General features: G+C 40.3%; 2 protein-coding genes and 1 pseudogene across 2 annotated transcripts; 1 reads left to right on the plus strand and 2 right to left on the minus strand.

Annotated features, from left to right (window-relative positions):
• Positions 1-6,242: 6,242 nt before the first annotated feature.
• Positions 6,243-7,091, minus strand: LOC115386792 (myeloid-associated differentiation marker-like). The gene has a single exon (XM_030089256.1). It carries the CDS (start codon positions 7,089-7,091, stop codon positions 6,243-6,245), a length of 849 nt encoding a protein of 282 aa, XP_029945116.1.
• A 2,296-nt stretch (positions 7,092-9,387) lies between these two features.
• LOC115386725 (myeloid-associated differentiation marker homolog) lies at positions 9,388-10,601 on the minus strand (annotated as a pseudogene).
• A 5,538-nt stretch (positions 10,602-16,139) lies between these two features.
• On the plus strand, positions 16,140-19,296 carry polr2f (RNA polymerase II, I and III subunit F). Its single transcript, XM_030089176.1, has 5 exons — positions 16,140-16,280; positions 16,431-16,500; positions 16,867-16,997; positions 18,680-18,751; positions 18,834-19,296. Exons 1-5 carry the CDS (start codon positions 16,261-16,263, stop codon positions 18,922-18,924), a joined length of 384 nt encoding a protein of 127 aa, XP_029945036.1. The 5' UTR covers positions 16,140-16,260; the 3' UTR covers positions 18,925-19,296.
• The last annotated feature ends 3,105 nt before the right edge of the window (positions 19,297-22,401 follow it).

Here is a 22,401-nt window from a genome sequence, read left to right on the forward strand (position 1 = left end):
CGGGTGAAGGCAGTATGCAGTCCAGCACAGGCAAACGCAGAGAGACCGACTCGTTCCAAACCACCAGTGAGCTTCCACAGTTTCTGAGTCAAAAATTCCCTCAAATAGAACATGCAAACTCCCAAAGCTCCCTGGATTATACCCTCAAACATGTTCTTTAAGGATCAGTAATGCTACACCACTGTGTGGCGCCACAAATACTACAATGAGTAAAAGTTACTCTGTGATAATTGCTGCATTTCTTACAGGGAAGTGACCGTCGTTGGATTACAGGTAGTGTGACAAACTACAAACTGTTGTTAATAGTTTTAATATAACACAGACGCTCAAGAACACCTTGAATTTATTTGACCTATGCATTTCCTCTAAAAATCTTTGATGACTTTCCCGGTGTTCCTTGTGTTATTTTGCTCTTAAAAGTGACGGTGAAGCTTTGTGCAGCTAATTTGGACGTTTGGCTGGTCTGTATCAAGCTTCCTCCTCAGAGACCCTGAGATGGGATGAGGCTGGTGTCAGTCACTGACTCCTCCTGGCTGATGACACAAAACGGGCAGAAATCGATTGAAGAACTCTCTCAAGGTAAATGAAGCCCAGCTTCTGTGTGCAGCCCACAGGATCTCTCAACCCCGCTGAATCAATATTGATTATGAGAAGGGAGACTTACGTGAAAAGAGTTAAAAGGAGGAGGCTGGAAAAGAAAGGCTGGTTGATGCGTCATATTTAGACTATTTCTGTTCATAGTTTCCACCGGTACTGAAAACTACCACATCTCGGTGCCATCTCACCTTCAGACTTCCAGCTAAATGACGATTCCGAGTGAATTCGTGGCACGCAGCGATGTAACGACGCAGGTGTCCTGCATGTGAGGCACGTTTTTAACCTTGTCATGGTTTTACATCGCGTTCTGATTTCATTCAAGTAGCGTATAATATTTCCATAAACTCTTTTGTTAGTCCGCACACAGACTCCAGATGGAGCCGTTGACTTTAGCAGACTGAAACAGCTGGGCGCATTGTGTTGTCACACAATGCCTGGAAAATTACATAATTAAGTCTTTATGATGCAAAAAGGCCCAATTGTGCTGGGAAGAATTTGCTTTTGAATGTGTTTCTTCTGAACTCTGAGTCCTGAGACCACAGGTGGAGCCACCAGCAGGAGAGTGCTGCTCATTGGAAACATGACAGGAAGAATGCCAAAATACAATTAGAATATCTGTTTTAAGCTATTCAGTCAGTCAGCAGACTCCACCAGCAAAAAACAGATTTAATAAAATAAAATCCACATCTTGGGGTTGTAATGGTGCTATATGCTCTCTGGGTTTTTGACCACCGATTTTCCTTTTAACCACAAGAAACAGCTTTTTACTGCCCCCACTGGAGTTTAGGGGATAGAAAGAGAGAAAAAGACAGCGGCAGACAGCAAAACGCAGAATAAAGGAAAAATCATCCTACGTTTGATAACCATCACTCCAAATAACTTTTCACTGGAGTATTCAACAGACGTCTTTCAGTCAAAATCAATTTTGTTTGAGAGCTTTTCTTTGCTCATTTTCTTTTATCAATGTGATAATAAACAGGAGTTCTGCAAAAAAAGAAAGCATTTGTACTTTTCCCAGAGACAAAATCAGACTAATTCATTTGGAACTGCTGAAAGGATGTGTTTCATTACTAAAATAAACCATTTCAACAAACCTAATTACAGCTTGTCAGGAAAGTTAATGGGTGAATAAAATGAGGCTTTTATTGAAAAGAAGAACATATTATCAAGCACTTAGGAAACATTTGTTTCTTGTTGAAGCGACTTTGTCAGGCTGTATTTAACCCTGTGGAAAAGGAAGCATGGGCATAAATTAAAGCTGTTAAAAAAAAAAAAAAAAAAAAAAACCTGTGGGCTTGAGCATGTGAAGAACATGTAAGGGACTTCACAAGCAGCTTTTCTCACAGACGACAGCTGAAGTGACTATTTGTAGCATAAACTTGATGCTCTGAAGGTTGTAAACTAAACGAAACACATAATTGAAACAAGGTGATTCTCTGCAGATGTCTGACTATTGTATCTGACCTTTATGTTTGCAGATGTAGACATGTAGAAAATACTTTATGCATCCCTAAAGGGGAAATTCCAGCGATGCACTCTCACAATGTCACAGCTTGCATGCATCCTACATAATTATGTGGTGCGGCGGCCACTCCAGGTACAGATACACTTTATAATTTCATGTATGTACTGCATTTACATGAAGGTATTTTTAGCTTGTGCTTCCTTGAACATTTTTTCTTGAACGATTACATGGGATGAGTGTATTTAAAAAAAAAAAAAAAAAGTTTTTGAAAAAGCATCAATCTGTCATGCATGGCTGAGCATTTATGTATTTCCCATGCAGCATTTTTTCTCGTTCTCGGCCTTTCTGCTAATGTGGTGAAACGCCATTGACATTTTACTGCTATATTATATCATCATGAAGTTCAAACTTGCGAAACTCTGCAGTCTCACAATCTTGGTGCTTTTGGTTAATAAATGTCTACGTAAGATGAGGGCGACTGACCTTTTGTGCTTTGTTTTTTTTTCAAAGAAAAATTCAAGGTGAGCTTCACTGTCAGTTCTGCTGGATGTACGAGACACACAGTGGAATCCAAATTTCACCACGTTTGCTCGCCTGTGGTGGAAAATAAAATATAAAATACCGTAAATAAACAAAAATAGAGAATAAAGAAAAAAAATGAATCACCCAAATCAGAATAAGTATGAGAAAACAGAGAATGTAGGAACAAAAAAACTGCTTTGGGAATTACTTTGTGAATAATCAAATCCATATATTTTGATTTGCTTAGCTTGATTTGCTGCTGCTTGGTCTCTTTACATCAAACCAGTCACTCTGACTCTTACACATTGTTAGAAATCGTTGATCTTCTGTTGTGTGGACGATGACGTTTTGTGCTCCTCGTCTTGCTCTCAGCTTTCTTTCTCTCTCTGGTCTACATGTTCTCCCCATAGAGAAGCTGGGACTGGACGAATTCCTCCTCTTGTCTACCAGTCGTGCCGACTAATCTGTGATGATTCATTTTGGCGACGTCCTCGTCCAGCCCCACCAGGGGGACACGGTTGAATGCAAAAGGCCACTGATCAGAGGCGAAGATAATGATCACAAAAAGGAAAGAGTAAGTGAGTGTGGATGACTCACAAGCTGTCGGGATGAGAGCCACAGTGATCTGTCGCGCTCGGTTCAGTGCATCACAGCTGGAGGTCAATGATCAGATCAAGAAGGATAAAGGTGACGAAAGCCTTTTCGTCAGTAAGAGCACTCACTGAAATGACTTAGAGCAGAAATCTGATTGATGTAAAGCAGTATATTGTGTTTGTTACTGATCATCAACAGGTATTCTATATGACTTCCAGCTGAAATATCTGAATCATAGTTTATTTCAGAAGAGGCTTCACTTTTCAGATCGATTCAGTTAAGCTGTATCTGTACAGAGACAATGGCACTTCATATTCACTGATAGTCGGAAACATCCAACATCTTTATAAAACACAACACTTGCAATTAAAGTGATCGTGGAGATGATTTAATTAAAGTTTGCCCCTGGTGGTTTATTGCAGTATGTGGAAATTTTAACATTCAGCTAAAGAATTTGTCAATACCAACTCCCTTCATTTAAGTGTTATTAATATGTAATACAGTGTTTGTTGCAGAGAAGTTCTAAAACAGGTGAAAATTATTAATTTAAAGCTCCTTAGAAATGTCTCTAACATCTCACTGCATGTTTGGTAAAGATATAGACAAACTCATCCTGTTCATAGAGTGACTTCTCTCAGATAAGTGACGTGTACTGTCATTTTTTTAAGATTATTTACTTATAAAAAAAACTCAGATAAGAAAACTAAAAATTTACCATGAAGGTTTACACTGATAGAGGCAAGCATGTGTGTGTATATCATGCTATGGGGATTTGGATTGAGTGATGAAAAAAACATAAATAAGATACAGTGTATTTATGGTAATTTCAATTAGTTATTTTCATAAGACATATATTTCCTGACAAAATATTTCAATTCACAATAGTTGACTCTTCCTGTTAATGATTAGTAAACATGACAGCTCTGACTGAATAACTTTCTCAGATTACAGATCTGTCATCAGTACGCACCACTGACACCATTCTCCACTCGCAGTCTTGTGCCAAGTTCATAACACCTCAGCCGATTGCAGTAATTTCATATAATGAAAGGCACAGACAGTAGGATCTTTAGCTCTGATACGAACGGCAGTGTGTCACATGAAAATTCATTTTCACCTTTTCTGCTGCGCCTCATTTTGAAGTGACACAGTATCTATGGGCGGCACAATGCGTTCCCCCCGAAATGCAGATGACAATGTGAAGTATATCAGCTTCTTTGTGTTGAGCCTGTCACGTCTGACATATATCTTCTAGTGTATTGACTCAGATGTAATCTGTCTGACAGGATGACACAAGAAGAAAAGCAAACTCTGCACGCTTTGGCTGCTCTATTTGATTCTCACTCACTCACACAGATTACTCTGCGAAGGTGCACAATGGCTGTAAAATTACCCCAGAGGTCCCAGTGACGTCTTTCTAAGATCCCAAGTGGCTTTAAAAAAAAAAAAAAAAAGAGTTAATTAAAGTTATACTTTCGAGCTGTGTCCCCTTGTCCCTGTCCATCTCATTACGTGAGGAAGAAAGGAAGCTAAAGGAGAGGAAAGAAAGAAAACACCATGCGCCAAATCCAATTGCCTGAGCCGCTGATGGTTACTGATTAAAGGATGATCCGGTTCACTTTTCCAACACCGCCGTCGGCCGTCTTTCTTATCAACTCTCATGTCTTTCATTTCTTTTATATTTGTTCTCATCACATCTTTTATTGGCCGCTCTTTGCTCTCTGCCTTTTTTTTTTCTTCTTAACAGACAATGATGGAAAATATTTTAAGATGTCCACCACAATAACTTGGAGTTTTACATATTCAGGAATAATGTTACTCCATCAGACGTGGCTCGAATACAAAGAGGCTTGTGTCTAAATTTAAAGGTACAGACTGCATCTGCTTTGCTTAGATTTGAATAAACAGGCATTGGTGAAAGAATTGTTCCATGAAGGCAAAACAGAACGGACTATATCCCGATAGAATGGTTGTATCTTTTGTCGAATCTGTGCAAAAGTGAAGAGAGAAAAAGTGAATATCTCTGTTCAGGCGCTCCACCCTCTCAACATGTTCAGTTTGCACCACTGGGAGCGGCACTGAGCTGATTGTCTGTTGCGTCTGAGCCCTGCACAGAATTTTATCCTCCAGCCAGATACAGACACAGGCGAACACGTCTTTTCATCCTCATCCTCAGCCGATAGCAACAAAATAATCTTCTCTAGAAACAACACATGAGTTACTATCACTGGATTCTTCTAGTGTTTACTCCATATATCCATGGTTTCAACTTTTATCTGACGATGGGTGAATCCTGTTGAGGTCAAAGTCCATCACAGGACAAACAGAAAGACAGACTCTCTTCTGCACACACTCACACACTGCTGTGGCCAGTTCGGTCACTGATTCAACTGAAACGTGCGTGTTGAAAGAAGAAGCAGTGTTGTTTGAACTCACACAGCCACGAGGAGAACCGGCAAACTCCGTCTGCATATCCCCTGAACACACAATCAAACAAGATCAACAATCAACATTTCCCGGGTTTTTAAATATTATATTAACAGATGGAAGAGGAAAAACAGGAGAGCAGAAAATCTCAATGAAGTTCAATTGAGTTTATCTGTACACACGTTTTTGTTGAAAATGATCAGTGTCTCACCACAAATGTCAAAATATTGACTTTGAAAAACTAAAACTGTAAAAACTGGCACAGACTCATTCAGAGATAGCTTGGCTACGACACAGACTAATAAACTGAAGTATGATGTCAATATTGTATAACTGGAGACTGAATGTTCTGTCTGAGTATTTAAACATTTTATGGCTGCATTCCATTTTAATCATTAACAAACGTCCTTTCCCTGTCACATCCTGCACTGCTCTGACTTCTGATCTGTTGTGGATCTGTTTTCCCCACAACATCACATTTGAAATCAGAATATATAGTTTTTCCAAAACAAAACAAAAAGTTTGAGTCACAGTTTTAAATAGTTATTTTTGTTCACAGTTCACAGATCCAGAATCCAGAATCCAGTTCACAGATCCAGAAATGTTGTTTTCAGTTTTTGTGTTTCTGAGAAGCTGCTCAAAAGGTGTGCTTGAAGAACACGAGATAAATCGAGTAGCCGGAGTCCACGGCGTACACGAGAAAGTTGAACACGGTCATGACAGTGACCATCACCAGTTTGTCGTGGCAAATATCGACACACCCAGCAGGTATTCTCTTCTGAAAACTGTACAGCGGCCAAATCACCATGGCTGTGGCATACATCACTGCGGATAGAATGTTATAGACGATGACGACCCTCTCGAAGGGGAACGGAAGGCCGGAGGTCAGCTGTCCGAGCGTCACCAGGATTATGATGATGGCAAAGATGAAACACAAGGAGTACACGGCCACGCACCACTGCGTCTCTGGAGATCCCGAGTACTGGCCAGTCTCCAGGGATATGAATATGAGGCATGCCAGGAAGGTCTCCAGCATCTTCAGTATGCCCGGCAGCGTGGAGAGGAAGCCGATGATTTCCCCTCTGGGACGAAGGCGCGTGAAGACCACCTCTCCGACGTAGAGGCCGAAACACACCCAGGAAACCACGGAGGCGCCGATCTGCCGGGAGCAGGTGGCGCAGGTGAAGAAGCTGGGGTAGATGATGGAGGCAGACAGGCACATCAGGCTCGCCAGCATGGCGAAGGCGGTGGTAAAGTCCTCCCAGGCGAACGGCAGCTTGTCGCTGACGGTGGTGAACTCCAGGACGAGAATGAGGAGCGTGAAGAAGAAGCAGAAGCACCAGGTGAACATGCACCATGCCCAGTAGGAGGATGCGACGTGTCCCACCGTCGCCACCAGGACCACGCACATTAAAGTCACGACGGTCTCCATCAGTCGCATGACGCCCACGGGCTGGGTGAGGGCTCGCAGGTCCACTCTGAGCATGGCTGCAGACGGCGGGTCGCTTTGACCGAAGTGAAAATGTTTCAAAGTCACTTTTCCGTGGTCAGTGTATATTTCCGTAAAGCAAGAGCTCGACCCAGAGCCTGCCGAAGAAATCCATGTGGATGAAAGCCCCAAACCAGTGGGAGCTGAAGCATAAGGTGTGGTGGTGTGTACTCAAGCAGAGCATCCTGGGCTTATCTGTGCTATTTATGGCCTCTGATCCCAGCTCTGATTGGACAGAAGTTCGACTTTACTATCTCGCCGAGTAATGACACTGGACTCTGGTCCTCACAGCGTGACGATCAGGTGAAGTCATATAAACAAGGAAATAGTTCTATTCTGACCAAGTGTTCAGCTGTCTCTTTTTTGGCCTCTGAAAAAGGAGAGACTTACACAAGTTTTAAGGAATGAAATGGAGTGAATTCAGTTCAATTAAGCACTAACAGCTTTTATAATGTATTAATTTATGGTGTCTTTCTTTTTAACATCTCAGTCTGCTGAAAAATGCATTTAAGTGTGTTACAATAAAGAAATCAACTACCACACTCTAAAAAGTAACTCAGAGGAGCTTCTAACACCACTTGATTTAATACATGGATCCAAGTAAAAAATTGTAATTAGTTGATTTTGTGAAACTTTCTAAGTTCCAAACCTATTTTTTGAGTTTGGGATGAGATATTCAAGATTTAAACATTGATTTCATTATTTATTTCAATGTTCTGATGTTAATAGTGTTATTGATAGTTGTGTTTGGTTGTGTTCTTGTTCAGTTAATCTAAATAGTTTAGTTACTTTTCGTGTCAAACCTGGAATGAGAAGTACTGAGCATTTAATCTGCCCCTGCTACTACTCGAAAACTTATAGAGTTCAACATAACAGTTCCCAATTGCCACTGGGCTTATTAATAGCCTGATATTGCCTGTGCAGAATCAGTCCACAGTGCCCATGACAGCATCGTGTTCCCAAATACTCTCAACATTAAGGTTCAACAGAAACTGGCCATTTTAACAACTTAAAAGTGGGCAGCCAATTTATTTGAGTTATCAACTTAAAAATATTGCATTTATTAAGTAAGCGGTACTTAAAATGATCTTTGCCTGATGACAAAAAATGAATTCACTCAAAGCAATATAGTTTGTTGGTTCAATGTAATTTCTGAGGTTGCCATAACTTAAAAAGACTAATGCCAAATGTTGCATTGATTTTTTTTGTTGAGTCTAGATATTTGTTTTTAGAGTGCATGTAAAAAGGAACAGAATTTGCACATAGCTGGTTTTCACCTTTACATTGAACTGTTCTTCCCTGTCTGCAAAGTCTTTTGTCTTTTACCTTAAATTTTTTGCAACCTTGCCATTTTTCTCTTAGGTTTGCAGAGTTTATCTGAACTGTTGTTTCACTCACTTAGACCTTTTAAAAAGATAGTGCTTTCATGACAGATCTGACGTTGTGTAACTGCCAAGTAAGCCTTGGGATATGCATTTATAAAAAGACCGCCCCTCCAAAAAACAACAAATACAGAGCTAACCCCTACCTGCAGGTTTTCCTGACAAAGCTTTATATAGAATAATAAAGACAAAAGTACATTTCATGAGCTCAAGCTCTGTGTATCAGGTAATCTGGATGGACAAACTTGTTGCTGTCACAGTTCAACAACAGATTAAAACATTTTTATGTGTTCACAACAATATGTTTTTGATGATAATATCAGAAGGGGTTTAATTATCCGTTGGTTCTTTTAATTATGCATGAAGTATTTTTCAGTCCCTGCTTGAAAATAGAGTAAATGCCAGAATATTCCCAAAGGCTGTGGGCCATTAGAGTGATCAGATCTCCCACACTGATGAGAAACATCTGCAGCCACGATTGCTTGAATCATTGCACATCTCACATCCGGAGTGCACAATTTCAACAACAGTGAGGACCCAGCAGTCGCTCCTTTCACTGTTGGTTTTGTTTCTCTCTGACATGAAGATGAATTTATAAAATGACGTCTCTCTTTCATTGTGGAACATTTTACCTATAGAAAAAGGGAGTGGAACTATGAACTCGCCTCGCAGTTTGCACACTTTGACACGCCTTTACACACATGACACGGACACCTTTTAATCATTAAACTGATTGAGCGTTCATTCTTTCAGGACTTGTTTCTGTTTGCTAACAACATTTCGCAGCCAGAAACTTGTTATTGTCGTAGAAATGACAGAGATGCACAAACCTGTGTCGTCTTTATTATGCTTTGTTTCTTGATATTTCACATGATCACATCAGTAGCAATGTACACTGAATAAGCGTAACACAGAAAGCAACACAAATGTGTTTGTTTGTCAAATCCTGAATCAGGAGGAAGACTGGGTTTACATGTAACACAGCATGTTCTATGATGCAAAAAAACAGTAAAACAAAACTTAATACATCACAGAGAGGCTTTTTTTTTTTTTTTTCATTTTATGATCTACTGATGAAGAACACCAGCCTGAATGAGTAAACTGTATCTACGATGTAGGCAACAAGGTTGATACCGGTCATGACAGAGACAACAACCAGTGTATCCCACGGACACAAGGTAAAAAAGCTTGATGAGCAGTAGCTTGGTCTGGGATTGTTCCTGAAGCTGTACAGTGGCCAGATGACCATGGCGGTGATGTACATCAGCACCGCCAGGACATTGCAGACCGTCAGAACTTTGTCAAACGGTGCGGGGAAGAGAGACAGCACGCGGCAGATGGTAAAGATGATGACAAGGATTGCGAAAATGAAGCAAATAGAGTAGACGGCAACGCACCACTGAAGTCCTGCATACACATGAAAAGGGATGTAGTCCAAACAGATGAAAATGATGCAGGCCACAAAAGCTTCCAGGACCTTGAGCAGACCCGGGACCGTGGAGAGGAATCCACTGATCTCACCGGATTTGGCCCGAATTAACCCAACTTCAACCGCATAAAAGGATGAAGGCTATCCAGGATGTGACAGAGGCAGCGATCTGTCTGCTGCAAGTAGAGCAGGAGAAAACTCTGGGATAGATGATGGATGCCGTCAGCAACTGAAGGAGAGAGAAGTTGTACAGGAGACAGATAAATTCTCTAAATGTTGAAAACAAAGAGAACACAAGTTTGTTTGTTGTTTTTTGTCAGTTTACATAAGTAACTACAGTTCATAGTTTTAAGGAATTATTAAAATTGCACTCACCATCAGGGTGGCCAACATGGCAACAGCGGCCGTGAGATCGCTCCACGAGATCGGCAACTTTGCACTGACGCTGAGGAACTCCAGCAAGAGGATGAGGAAGGTGACACAGAAGCAGAAGCACCAGCAGAACATGCACCACGTCCAGAAGGAGCCGCCGTAATGTCCCACCGACGCCACCAGGCTGAAGGAGATGCAGGTGAAAATGACCTGCAGGACGCGGACGATGCCGACCGGTGCAGCCAGTGATGCGAGGTCCAGTGTAGCCATGGTGAAGGCAGTCCTGTTGTCAGTTCACAGCTGCTCCGATCTCTCTATTTAATCTGTAATAAGATTATTCTGTAACAAGATTTGTCCTGGTTGGCTCTGTGATTCTGCCTCAGCTGTTGCTTCTGGTGGTCTTTCCTGATCTACTGAGCAGAAGGAGCGACTTGACTGTGGCTCTTGAGGCTGCTTCCTCGCTCACGCCCTATCCAGCCCTACCCAAACCACGCAAGTAAACAACAGATATTACACTGTGTGTTTCCTCCTCAATTTGTCACTCTCATATGCTTCAGCTATGTAGAAGACTTGGCCAATAATAAAATGATCATTATAACAACACTTAGAGGACGGGTCCAGGAAGTGTGCCCACACAGGCCTTCTAATGACCCTTTTCATCACTGTTTATGCTCTATCTATCTATCTATCTATCTATCTATCTATCTATCTATCTATCTATCTATCTATCTATCCATCTATCTATCTATCTATCTATCTATCTATCTATCTATCTATCTATCTATCTATCTATCTATCTATCTATCTATCTATCTGTCTGTCTGTCTGAGACATATGAACATGACTTTATTTCCATTTGACAGTGAGTCAATCCTGTGCTGTTTGAAACAGGGCTGATGTTTTACAGCTGCAGGCAGAGAGAGGTGGAAAAACAGCTGGACCGCTTCCTTCAATGAGTAACATGTGAGAAGACCTGTCTCACCATCTTTCACATCATGGCTACAGATAGAGAAAATACCCAGTTTCAACTTTACATATGAAAATCTCCAAATGCCATCTGCTCGGAAGGCATTATGTTTGTGAAACAGAAAGAAGTGTTGAAATTGGGAGCATCCTCAAAGCCTTCCCCTCCTGTTGCTTTGTTCCTTTAACCATGACTGTGAATTGTCCTCATAAACTTTGGATGAAGAAAGTGACGAGCCAGTTTGGAGACTGTAAAGAAGAGAGCATACAGATGCTTTTGTTGAAATGTAAAAGCTCAAAGAAAATACTCCAAAAGAGCACAACCTACCTCGTTGAAACTTTACTCCCCACGTTTGAGACCGAACCGTGCATTTCTAGTTAATGTTGCTTTTAGAAGCTCTAACGTTCATCAGCAGACACAAATTGAATTCAGTAGCTTAAATGACATCTAAGATATTGACAAAAATGCCAAATGTTGCAACCACTCTAATCAGTATGTCTCGAGTTACAGCTTCTTAAGGCAGACTGCATTCCCCTCCCGCTGTCAATATGATCTAAACAGGCATTTGCCCTGTATTGTTCCCTCTGTGTGCTTGAGTCATTCAACCCAGTAATGTGAAACGAGTCCTGCAGATTAGTGCAGTTACTTCCTTTTGTTCATGGCTTGCCTGTCTTTAGTCGGAACGGAGTACATGCGGTTCAAAGTACATTCAGTGAAAATGGATTGAACACGAACATTTCCTTTGTTGCAAAAGACAAAATCAATTAGAGCAGCGTCATTTAGACCTTGAAAGGATAGAGACTCCTATTTTCAAAGCAAACAAACAAACAAACAAACATTTTAATGAAATTATGTGAAATGGATTTTTTTTCAGCCCTCAATCAATAACAGGAAAACAAAGTCAGACCAAACAAAACACTCAAGACACTGGAAGTCCATTAAAACTGTTTCAGCCAAATTAACTACCCGACACAGTTAAGTGCCATATCCACCTCCACAAGGCACAAACAATATTCTTTGGTAATTGAAATTTAAACAAAAGAAATGACTAATATTTTTATGTTTACAAGAGGCGGTCCCATATTAGATTCAAAAATGCATTTTTCCTATGTCTAAATGTAAATTTATATCAATTTGGTTATGTTTAAACATTGCTAAAAAAAGAGAATTGAATTTCTTTCTTCACACAGAAATTCTGCACAATATGATGAATTATTCTGTATCTATTTTATCTCACTAATCTCACAGGAAGTTAAAATTCACCTGAACTGAACGAATCTAACAATAGCCTATGTTTAATCTTCAGGACAAAGCTGGACTCCTTTGATTTGCAGTAGCTCATTATCTGTATCATTTCATCCGTTCATAAAATATGACTCAAGGTTAATTGTGTTTTTTTGTTGGAAATCTGTCACAGGTTGGTTGCTTTGGTTCTGAGTTTTGCTCTGTATTTCACTGTTGGGTTTAATGTCAAATAGCTTTTGCTGTTGACATGCAGTCCCACCTGACACATGTTATGTTTGGTGTGAAGATGAATTGAACAATCCAAAATTGTTAGTATCAATCGACTGAAATAGCTCACACGCTCACTAGTCTCTAATGATTTGATGTGAGGCGGGTAGACAATGCTATGTGGATTTTTTTTTTTGGTACAATTTATGAAAAACCCATGTTACAAATAAAGTAATTAATTGTTAGAAAAGCCAGACTTCCACCTTGTTCCTTCCAGTCCTCCACACCACATTCAGGGAAGCCACATCCCATGTCAGAGTGACCCGTCAGCCCCCCCACAAAGATAAATATGACTTTAAAATATCTGAAATGGAAAAAAATTACAAAATCAGGACAAAACTAAGGGAAAGTATGTAAGATTTGACAACATAAACAAATATTTTTTTAGAAGGGAATAGAATTATAGAAAGGGATATTTTGGAATTTGACACAATTTTGGATTTAACTCTGTTCCCAGAACCTCGATGAGCTGATAGCTGCCCTTCAAGATGAGTGGGATGCTGTTCCTCAGCAGACAATAAGTCTGAATTTCTACAGGAGTGAGTGTATCTATAATTTGATAATTTGATAATGATTGTGGGGGTTCTGATGAGGCTCCGTCACCTTGCTGAACATGAACATGTCCTTCCTCCAGGTGATGCTCTGCTCCATCTTGGAGTGCAGCGCCTTGCTGACCTCCACCTCCAGCAGCTCTCCATGTGACAGTCCAGCCGATCACTAAGCCCCCTCACCCCGAGCTCATGTTTTTAATTTCCCTTTTGATTATTTTGTCAATGATAATTCCATCATTTATGATAAAACCAAGATACTTGATAAGTTTAATTGATATTTTGTAGATTTCAACCAAAGTCTTGCAGCAAATACACCCAAAACAACAAAAGCCAATGATAATTACATTCTGAATATATTATATAATGAATAATGTTATTAGCATTTTTCTGAATGGATATGGACATGATACTTGTCAAAAATATACATAGGCATAAATGTAAAAATGTATCAGTTTTGATTCAGAAGTTTTTCACATTCTCAAGTTTCATTTAAAAATTGTCCGTGTAAACGAGCACCTAAAACATAAGGAAAGTTTTGTCTTTTCACCTGAAAATGTTGTCTTGTAAACAGGCCTCACACCAGCACTGTTTGCTGTGGATCAGAGTTCATTTCAGGGATAGTCCAGTTCGCTTTAGCTGCTGTGAAAGCCCCCCCAGACTTTGGTCCGGACCCAAGAAGGGATCTTAGATCTGCCTGAAAACGTGGGTCTCTGTTCACTCTCAAGTGAACTGTGGTCTGGTCTTTGGGTGGTGTGAAAGCACAGGGACTTTCCAGCAGACTGCATGAGTGGACATCTTGGAGGGCCCAGTAAATTTTGGGTAGTAAACAAACAAAGCTAAGCTGAAGAAGACGACATTAAGCAGAAAGAAAAAGCTGGAAAAATGTGGCTTCGGCAGACATGGAGTATGGAAGTGCAGGCGCTCATTGCTATATGGTGAGGAGATTATATATCGCGGTTGCTTGTGGCTACAAGCTCTTTACATATGGCAGCCACATTCACCAGCGGGAAACAGGAGTGACCCAGAGGATAGAGAAGTGAAATCCAGTATTGATGTTCACTGATTTGATTCCCACAGCTGGCAGTTTGCCACTGTGGGCTCCTCAGCACCGTCCTCTGTATCATTGGAACAGTGGGACTGTAGCTCACTGCTCTTTGTCACAGGATGAGTCAAATGCTGAGACTTTGGATCTGTGGTGGCCGAGAGGTTAGAGAAGCAGACAGGTCGTGGGTCCCTGAGCAAGACCTTTGAGCCTCAAAGTGCCGTAATGTGGTCGCCCACCGATTGGTCGATACCAAGGGATGGAATTTGTGCCAGCTGTGGAACGTCTGTGAAACGTCTTACAAAGTTTGAAATTTGACTTGTAGAATGTAATGCAATAAGAAACTTTTTGAAAAATGGTCATGAAAAGAATTTTTTGCACTGTATTAAGGTGATTGTCTGTGCGATCCACTGGACAATCATGTGGTGGAGAGGCAGGCAAGGAACACCACTGCAGATACTGCGGCGAATCCTTTAATTCCACGTACAGAAGACTCGACCAGCTTCTGGGTGACCAAGAAAAGAGTTTACCTGCACTGATATAAACTGTCATGACACTGTGCACTTCTGTTCCGTGAGAGAGAATATTCTCAAAGGCATGCCAGAAATTGTATCAAAAAAGAGACACAGACTCATCCCTCGCACTGTGGAACAAATCATCCTCTTCAATAATAAATATGCGCTTCTGTTTATTTTACCAGCTCTTAAGCACATAAGCACTTTCCCAGTTTATGCCGACTTCTGCAAGTAGTTCTGTACACATGTGTATATATATATATATATATATATATATATATATATATATATATATATATATATATATATATATATCTTTTTTTCTACTCTATATTTATATATTTATACTCCATATAATATTTTTCTTTATTATGTTCACAAACTCCAAGAAGTCAAGCAAAGGGAGAACACATCATGGCACATATTCATACAAAGAAAGTTTATCTATCAAAATGATTTATTGATCAGGTTAAGAAAATATTTTTTTCACCCTCGAAATGCTTCAGTAGCGAGACGGCCCCTCATAGGGAACCTGCAGGATCAGACCCATTGCGATCAGTGCAGGTGAGATGGCTCCCTCTGGTGGAAAGTTGGAATCAGTAAACATCAGCGCCTCAATCTTGTTTAAAAAAAAGGGGGTATTTCAAAATTAAAGAAATTAAAGAATAAAGGGAGCAAAACTTCAGCATAAATTGTACACAGTTAGTAAAACCGTTGCTTTCTGAAGATATTTTTGTTTGTTTGTTTTGTTTTGTTTTGTTTTAAGTGGTGCCCTTTCTTGTATAAAAGTAATCTCACCTGTCTGTCTCCGAAACTGAGCTTATTAAACAGATAGCTAGCATATCAAAAAGTAAATTACCTGCCCCAACAAAACAAGTATATCAATAACAGTAGATAATGCTGGGTCTGGATATTATAGTAGTAAAAATAATAATAATAATATCATTCTTAAAAGTTTTGATAGAGAACAGAGGAAAAATAAATGTATCAAGGGTTTATTTGATTCATCACAGAATGGACAAGGGTTAACGTCAAAGCCAAATCTATTTTTAAGGTGGATAAATCTTATAAATAATTTTAAAATGTATTTCATTCACCTTTGGTGGAACTGACCAGTTAAAAAAATATTTTTTTTGCGTTTTCTAACTTTGAAAGCGTTTCAAAGCCCGTCAAATGTCGATACATTTGTCTTTCTCTCTCCATTTACAGTGGTGGTGAAAGCGGAACGAACATTCGTTCCTACTCGGCAGCCGGCGGAATGTTTTCCCAGCGCGCAAAGTTACCGGACGTAAAGCTGTGGGTATTGTTCATGTGCTTTATGTTGACAAGAAATAGTATTTCTAATAAACACTGAATTTTAAGACTTCGTCGAGGATATTCACGAACGTCTGAATCGATCATGTCTGACAACGAAGACAAGTAAGTATCGACAGCTTCAGTTTGTTTTAATAAACAGTTTTTGCGGTAAGATCACGTATGCTAATGCTACAGCTAAATACGGTTTTAACATTTAAATTCCAACTTTATCTTGATCTTTATTCCTGGAATAAACTTATCTCCCCTTTTCAGCTTTGATGATGGAGATTTCGATGATGGCGAGGAGGATGAAGGATTAGATGATCTGGAAAACGTGGAGGATGTAAGTCCACCACTCACTGGTTGAATGATAATGGAATGTGACTGAAGAAGAGGTAGGGTTAAATATGTTGTGCTTCGTTCTAGCTTTTTTTCAGACTTATTAAACTCGGTATGTGAATTTCTATGGATTTATATGTTTGTATAGATATGTCTGTAAATTGGATATAGATTAATTTATTGTTTGAGTATGTATGATAATATAAATGGATTTATTTAGAAGGAGCTTACACACACCCCTTTTTGTTTGTGGTTGTATTTTGTCTTAAAGCATGGTCTCTCGACATTTCACAGACAAATTAATAATCTACAGAGAAAATAAAAAACGAAATGTTTTGTGTGTTGACTTGCCATGCTTTGTCTGGAACAGGATGATAAGGAGAACGTGCAAATCCTGCCTGCAGGAGAGGGTCAGCAGGCAAACCAGAAAAGAATCACAACACCATACATGACAAAGTATGAGAGGGCCAGAGTCCTGGGGACGAGAGCTCTGCAGATAGCGTGAGTCTTCACACACAACTCATGATTGTAATGTTAGTGAAGTGTAAAGACAATGGAGCCTTTATCCTGCTGCTTTTGGCACTGGAGGCACTGGATGTGTCAAAAGAACGATGAGGTTTAAAGATAAAAGATGTTGAGAAGTTTTTTCCAGTGTTCAAACGAGGTGAAAGGTTTTACTGAGAGTCTAAATGAACCAATGCAGAAAAGATCTGCAAATCGAAAAGAGCTCTCACAAATGAAAGAATTTCAGGAACTAGAAACAGTTTGGTGCATAAAACTTTTAGTTGAGATGTTTGATTCTGATCCTGGAGGGCCCAGGTCAAACCTGACTGCAATGACAGTTCCTCAGCCAGCTTCCTGAGGAGTTTGGTGATTGCGTCCTAAATTGATTCAGTTTTGTTGGAGTAAGGAGACTCAAATACACTTTATTTAAAATATAAAGGACATGGGTCCTCCAGGACCAGCTGTTGACACCACCGCCCTGGATGGGTACAGTAGATATTTAGGGGTCGTGGTCATTTTAACATTACTGTAACAAGTCACTAATGAACGGTCTGGATATTTGTGGCCAGATTACTTTTTCTGTTTCATTTTCTGATGCCAGATGAAGGAAACATATTTGATTTTGTTTTCAACTTTTATGTCGTTTCATCAAAGTTGGTAATTTGGTGTATGTCTCGACTGGCTTTGCACATCTTGACACTGGAATTTTTGCCCATTCTTCTTTACAAAATTACTTGAGCTCAGCCAGTCTGGATGGAAAGCCTCTGAAGTGCATTTTTCAAATCACGTTGGAGATTTTCAATTTACAGCGAGAGTCGCCCGTTAACTTCCAATGCACATATTTGTGGGCTGTTGGAGGAAGTCAGAATATCTGTCCGCACAGGGAAAGCATGCAAACACAGCTCCCAAACGGACTCGCACAGGTCAGTGAGGCTGCTCAGTGCTGAAACGATGCTCCTCTCAAGTCACCAGCTGTAGCCACCGATCAGCCTCAACTTACTTGAACCTGGTTCCACAATGCACGTTCTGTTTGACATCAGATTTTTTGTTTAGGCTATATTAGGTCATAGTGTGCTGCAAATTCTGTTTAAAGGTTAGAAAATAACATTTCCAATCAACATTCAAAACAGATTTTCAAGAAAGAGAAAGTTAATACTGCTTGAAAGGAACACTAGACCAAAGGAATGTTGCATTTTTTTTAAAAGGGGGCCTGTTATGGGACAATCTAGATAAGGAAGCAAAAGAATAACTCACACACCAGATTAAAAGAATGATAAAATCCAAGTCTTTAGAGTACAAAGAATCACTATTATGTGAAATAAAACTATGAAGGGTTTACTTGTTTAGTCTTTTCTTCTTTGTTGTTTACTGTTAGTCCATGATGTTCAATGAAATTATTTGTTTTTTGAGGTTTGCCGTTTGTTTGTATGTTTGACGAATATGATGGTAGGATATAGAGGAGCAGAGCATGTAAGTTTATTCTTTCTGCTCCCTTTCATTCAGACAATTGAACATTTTTATTTTGTATTGTTTTGAGCTATTTATTTTTACAATGAATGAAATAAACTTAAACAACATGTATTTTTCAGCAAGCATAATGACAGAGTGATAGTTTATGCATTTCAAGACAAATTCAGCTTTCATGTATGTGTTTGACCTGTCAATGTTTTCCCCATCAGGATGTGCGCTCCAGTCATGGTGGAGTTGGAGGGAGAAACAGACCCGCTGCAAATAGCTATGAAAGAACTAAAGTAAGTCATTATCGTTCTATTCTCTTTTTCTCTTTCGATCACCACCGATCTTCCTGACGCCTTTTTATGTGCACACCAACAGGAGCAGGAAGATCCCCATCATCATCCGCCGGTACCTTCCTGATGGAAGTTACGAGGACTGGGGCTGCGACGAGCTCATCATCACAGATTAAAGCGCCGATCCAGACTGTGTTTGATGGCTCACCTCCAAAAATAAGAGTTCACCCTCCTGTTTATGTCATCAAAACCTGGAATGCATCATTCAGATTTTTAAAAATCTCATCATCGGTGTGAAATTCATGGGTTTGAAATCCTGTTAAAAACTTGTTTTTTGCATTCCACAAAGTCTCAGGTACAGTCATCAGTTGGTGTGTACCAATGCTTGTCTTTTTGAAGGCTAAAATTACAACTAAGAGCCACAAGGGGGCAATACAACTTTACTGTGTCACAAAATAACTGCATTGTAAGTACTCAATTTGTTGTATTTTTTAGAAGTTTATGGTTTAAAAAAATGTGCTTACTGTTATAAATAAACTCTTTTGTATAAATTATAAATTGTTATCATTATTTTTGCCTCACTGCAAAGGTTTAAGTCCAATCTGGGGCTCTGTCTGTCAGTGGAGTCTGCATGGGTTTGTTCTACATAGTGGATGGGCATTGACTATCATTGTACATTTGTTGGCACTGCTGGCTCTCCTGGGTTTGACTTTAGGCCAGGGAGATTGCATGTTGTCCTTTTTTTATCCTGCTTTGAAATGCAGTCACAAGAAAGATATTCCAGAATAACTGCTGTAAATTTGTTTGCGGTTGTTGATGATCTGGTAGCTGGTAGCGTTTTCCAGGTTTTTTTTTTCCCACATTGTGAGGCTGAATGAGCCCCGGCCTGTGATCGTGGTCTGGATAAAGAAATGGGCGAAGATGAATAAACGTCTGTAAACTGAATATGTTGCCACCAACCAGTTTTCAGATGCAAAGAGTTCAGTTTGTACAGTTAACTCCGTCTCTGCTCATTAGTTTGACCACCAGTGATAATTCTGTAATTTTTAATGCTCAGACGCTCTCGATGGGGCCAATGCCTTGGTTGGGGTTGTTGTGATGTTGCGAGATGGTTTATATGGGTGCTCATGGTTCTTTCTGTCTGGAGTTTATAAATCTTCCTTTTTTTTCCACTCTCATGTGTTTGATGTTAAGTGGTGAGTATAAAATCCCCTTGTGCGTGTGATTGTGTGCCTCTGTGTTTACCGTGTGACGGGCTGGCGACGTGTCTGGGGTCTCCCCTGCCTTTGGCCACGGTCGGCTGGGGCTGCCTGAGGCGTCCTGTGACTCTGAGTTGGATGGATGAGTGGATGGATGGATGGGTGGATGGATGGATGGTTGGGCTCCCGGCAGGTTTGCTCCTGCAGCTGATGGGGCAGTATTGTAACTGTCAGGATGTCTCCCTCCTCCGTCCCCATACAAACACAAACACACACACACACACACACACACACACAAAGCAGCCAAACAGTCCCGGCATTGTTTTGTGGAAATGGGTTGGTGCCGGGGTGAAAAGACAGCCAGAGCATGCTGGAAGACAGAGCGGATGAGCAGTATGGCATTTGCCTGCTGACCAGATTTGTTAAATTAACTTTTTTTTTTTTTTATTGTACCTAAATATATTTTATTCTTCCACAAACATCAGGAATAAAAGTTAGACACGCTTTTTATTGGATTCTTATACATAATCAGGCCAGCTGCGAGCAGCGTTCATAATCGTATGTAGCCACAGTCACGTCATCATCTTCTGAAAAAAGCAGTTTTTATCTATGAGTCTTTTGATTGGGAGAGACGACGCCTCAGGCTGATGTTGCTTTTCTTTTCATGGTGGTGGATGGAGCAGCCCATGTGACGCTCAGCAGCACCGTCCGCACTGAGGACACCAACTTCACACTGAACCGAGAGGAATGAACCTACTGAGCTTTATCAAACGCTTGAGTTCTTTTGTTTTCTGTTCATTGTCGCCACTTCACCCTTTTTTAGTTCACCTTCTTCTCACAAGAATGGATGAGAAGCTGTCAGACACACAGCTCAGTGTGTTTAAACACTGGTTTTAGGAGAAAGTGCAAGGAGATAAATGGGGAAGAGGGAAAAGTCACAAAAGACTAGAAAAAACAGAGTTTCATTTGAAACTAAAGTGAGAATAGCAGAGAAGGAATTCACTTGATTTGTTATCGATTTAATGAAGATTAAACTTAAAATAATAAATAATGCACAACCATGTACCCAGTGTGATGTCGCAGGATTTCCTGTTCTTCAAACTGTTACACATCAAGCAAAAATATTTTATTGTTGATGGATCACAGCAATCATACCTTTTAATGTAACAAATGTGAAATAAATCCTTGAACTGAGAATTATGCCTCACATTGAGACAAAACCAGGCGCTGCATTAGTGGGTGAGTGTAAAGCCAGATGAGTGTGTAGCCCGCTTTACTAAAAGCTATTTTATACTCTCGGAAGATGCCTTAAAATGTTGATGGAGATGGTTTTTGAATGAAACAGGGTAATGAACAAATGACGTAAAATAAAAAGCAGAAGCAAAACAAAGCAGTTATGAAGGCTAGCTCACATTTTAACAGTTACTGTGCATACAGTGTTACTTGCAGTCTGATATCTTCCCCAGAATAAATTGAATTAATTCAAGATCAATGGTGTGTGTGCCTCGTGACACAGAATCAGCCTGTTTAAAGTGCCACTAAGTCAAATTTCAGTCATTCCTTTGTTGTACGACAGGTGGCGCAGTTGAGACACTTTGGCTTCAGTCAGTGTTTGCATGAATTTTAGAGTTGGGGCTCAAATGAGGCATGAGACACACGTGTAAATAATGCATTCCTTATCTCACTTCTGTGTTGTGTCAAAAACCTTCCCTCATGCTTCTTGGAGTGACTCGACACGCCGTCTTATACTGCAAGACGTAACCAGATAGGGCAGGTTGTAAGTCTTTGGTCTGTTTTGTCTAATCTTTATCAAAAGTTATATTGATGGACGACAGGCTTTCTTTTTCACAGAACTGATATAACGGCATTTCACTGATGACAACAGCTCAGGCTGATTCAAGATCCAGCTGTTACGAGGTGTGCCTTATCGAGTGACGTGCCCATTGAGACTTCAGGGGTTTTAGCTGCAACTCTAAATTCGTAATTCACAATTCATACACAATGACATTTCTACTTTAAAAAGCACTGGTTTCTTCCTAAAGGGTTGCAAAGTTACTGTTTTCAATGTATCGGTGCATCACAGATGGTTTGTAGCCGGGTCCGGTTGCGTGCTCCTCTCCTGTCCGACACCTGCTCCAATTCACAGAATCTGTATCATTCTTTCTGTGTCTTCACAACATTTTCGAAATGTTTAATCGCATGTCTTTGTTTTGTAGTGGATGGGGCGAGCGTGGGGGATGAGAGTGGGTGGTGTAGGGCTTCGGGGTCTCTGTGCAGGGAGTAAGAGTCCCTTTGTATTCCGGTGAAGCTACAGGCCAGGCAGTTATGGGTAAGGCTCCCTCATTGCCCTGTTTCCCCCCTCCTCCCCACCCCACCTCCCCTCGATCCCCTTCAATGGCCCTCTTTGTCTTTTCCAAAGTATCACACAGCCGATTAAAGAGAGGGAATTAGGAG

Source organism: Salarias fasciatus, chromosome 4, assembly GCF_902148845.1.
Source record: "Salarias fasciatus chromosome 4, fSalaFa1.1, whole genome shotgun sequence".
NCBI classification, from domain to species: Eukaryota; Metazoa; Chordata; class Actinopteri; order Blenniiformes; family Blenniidae; genus Salarias; species Salarias fasciatus.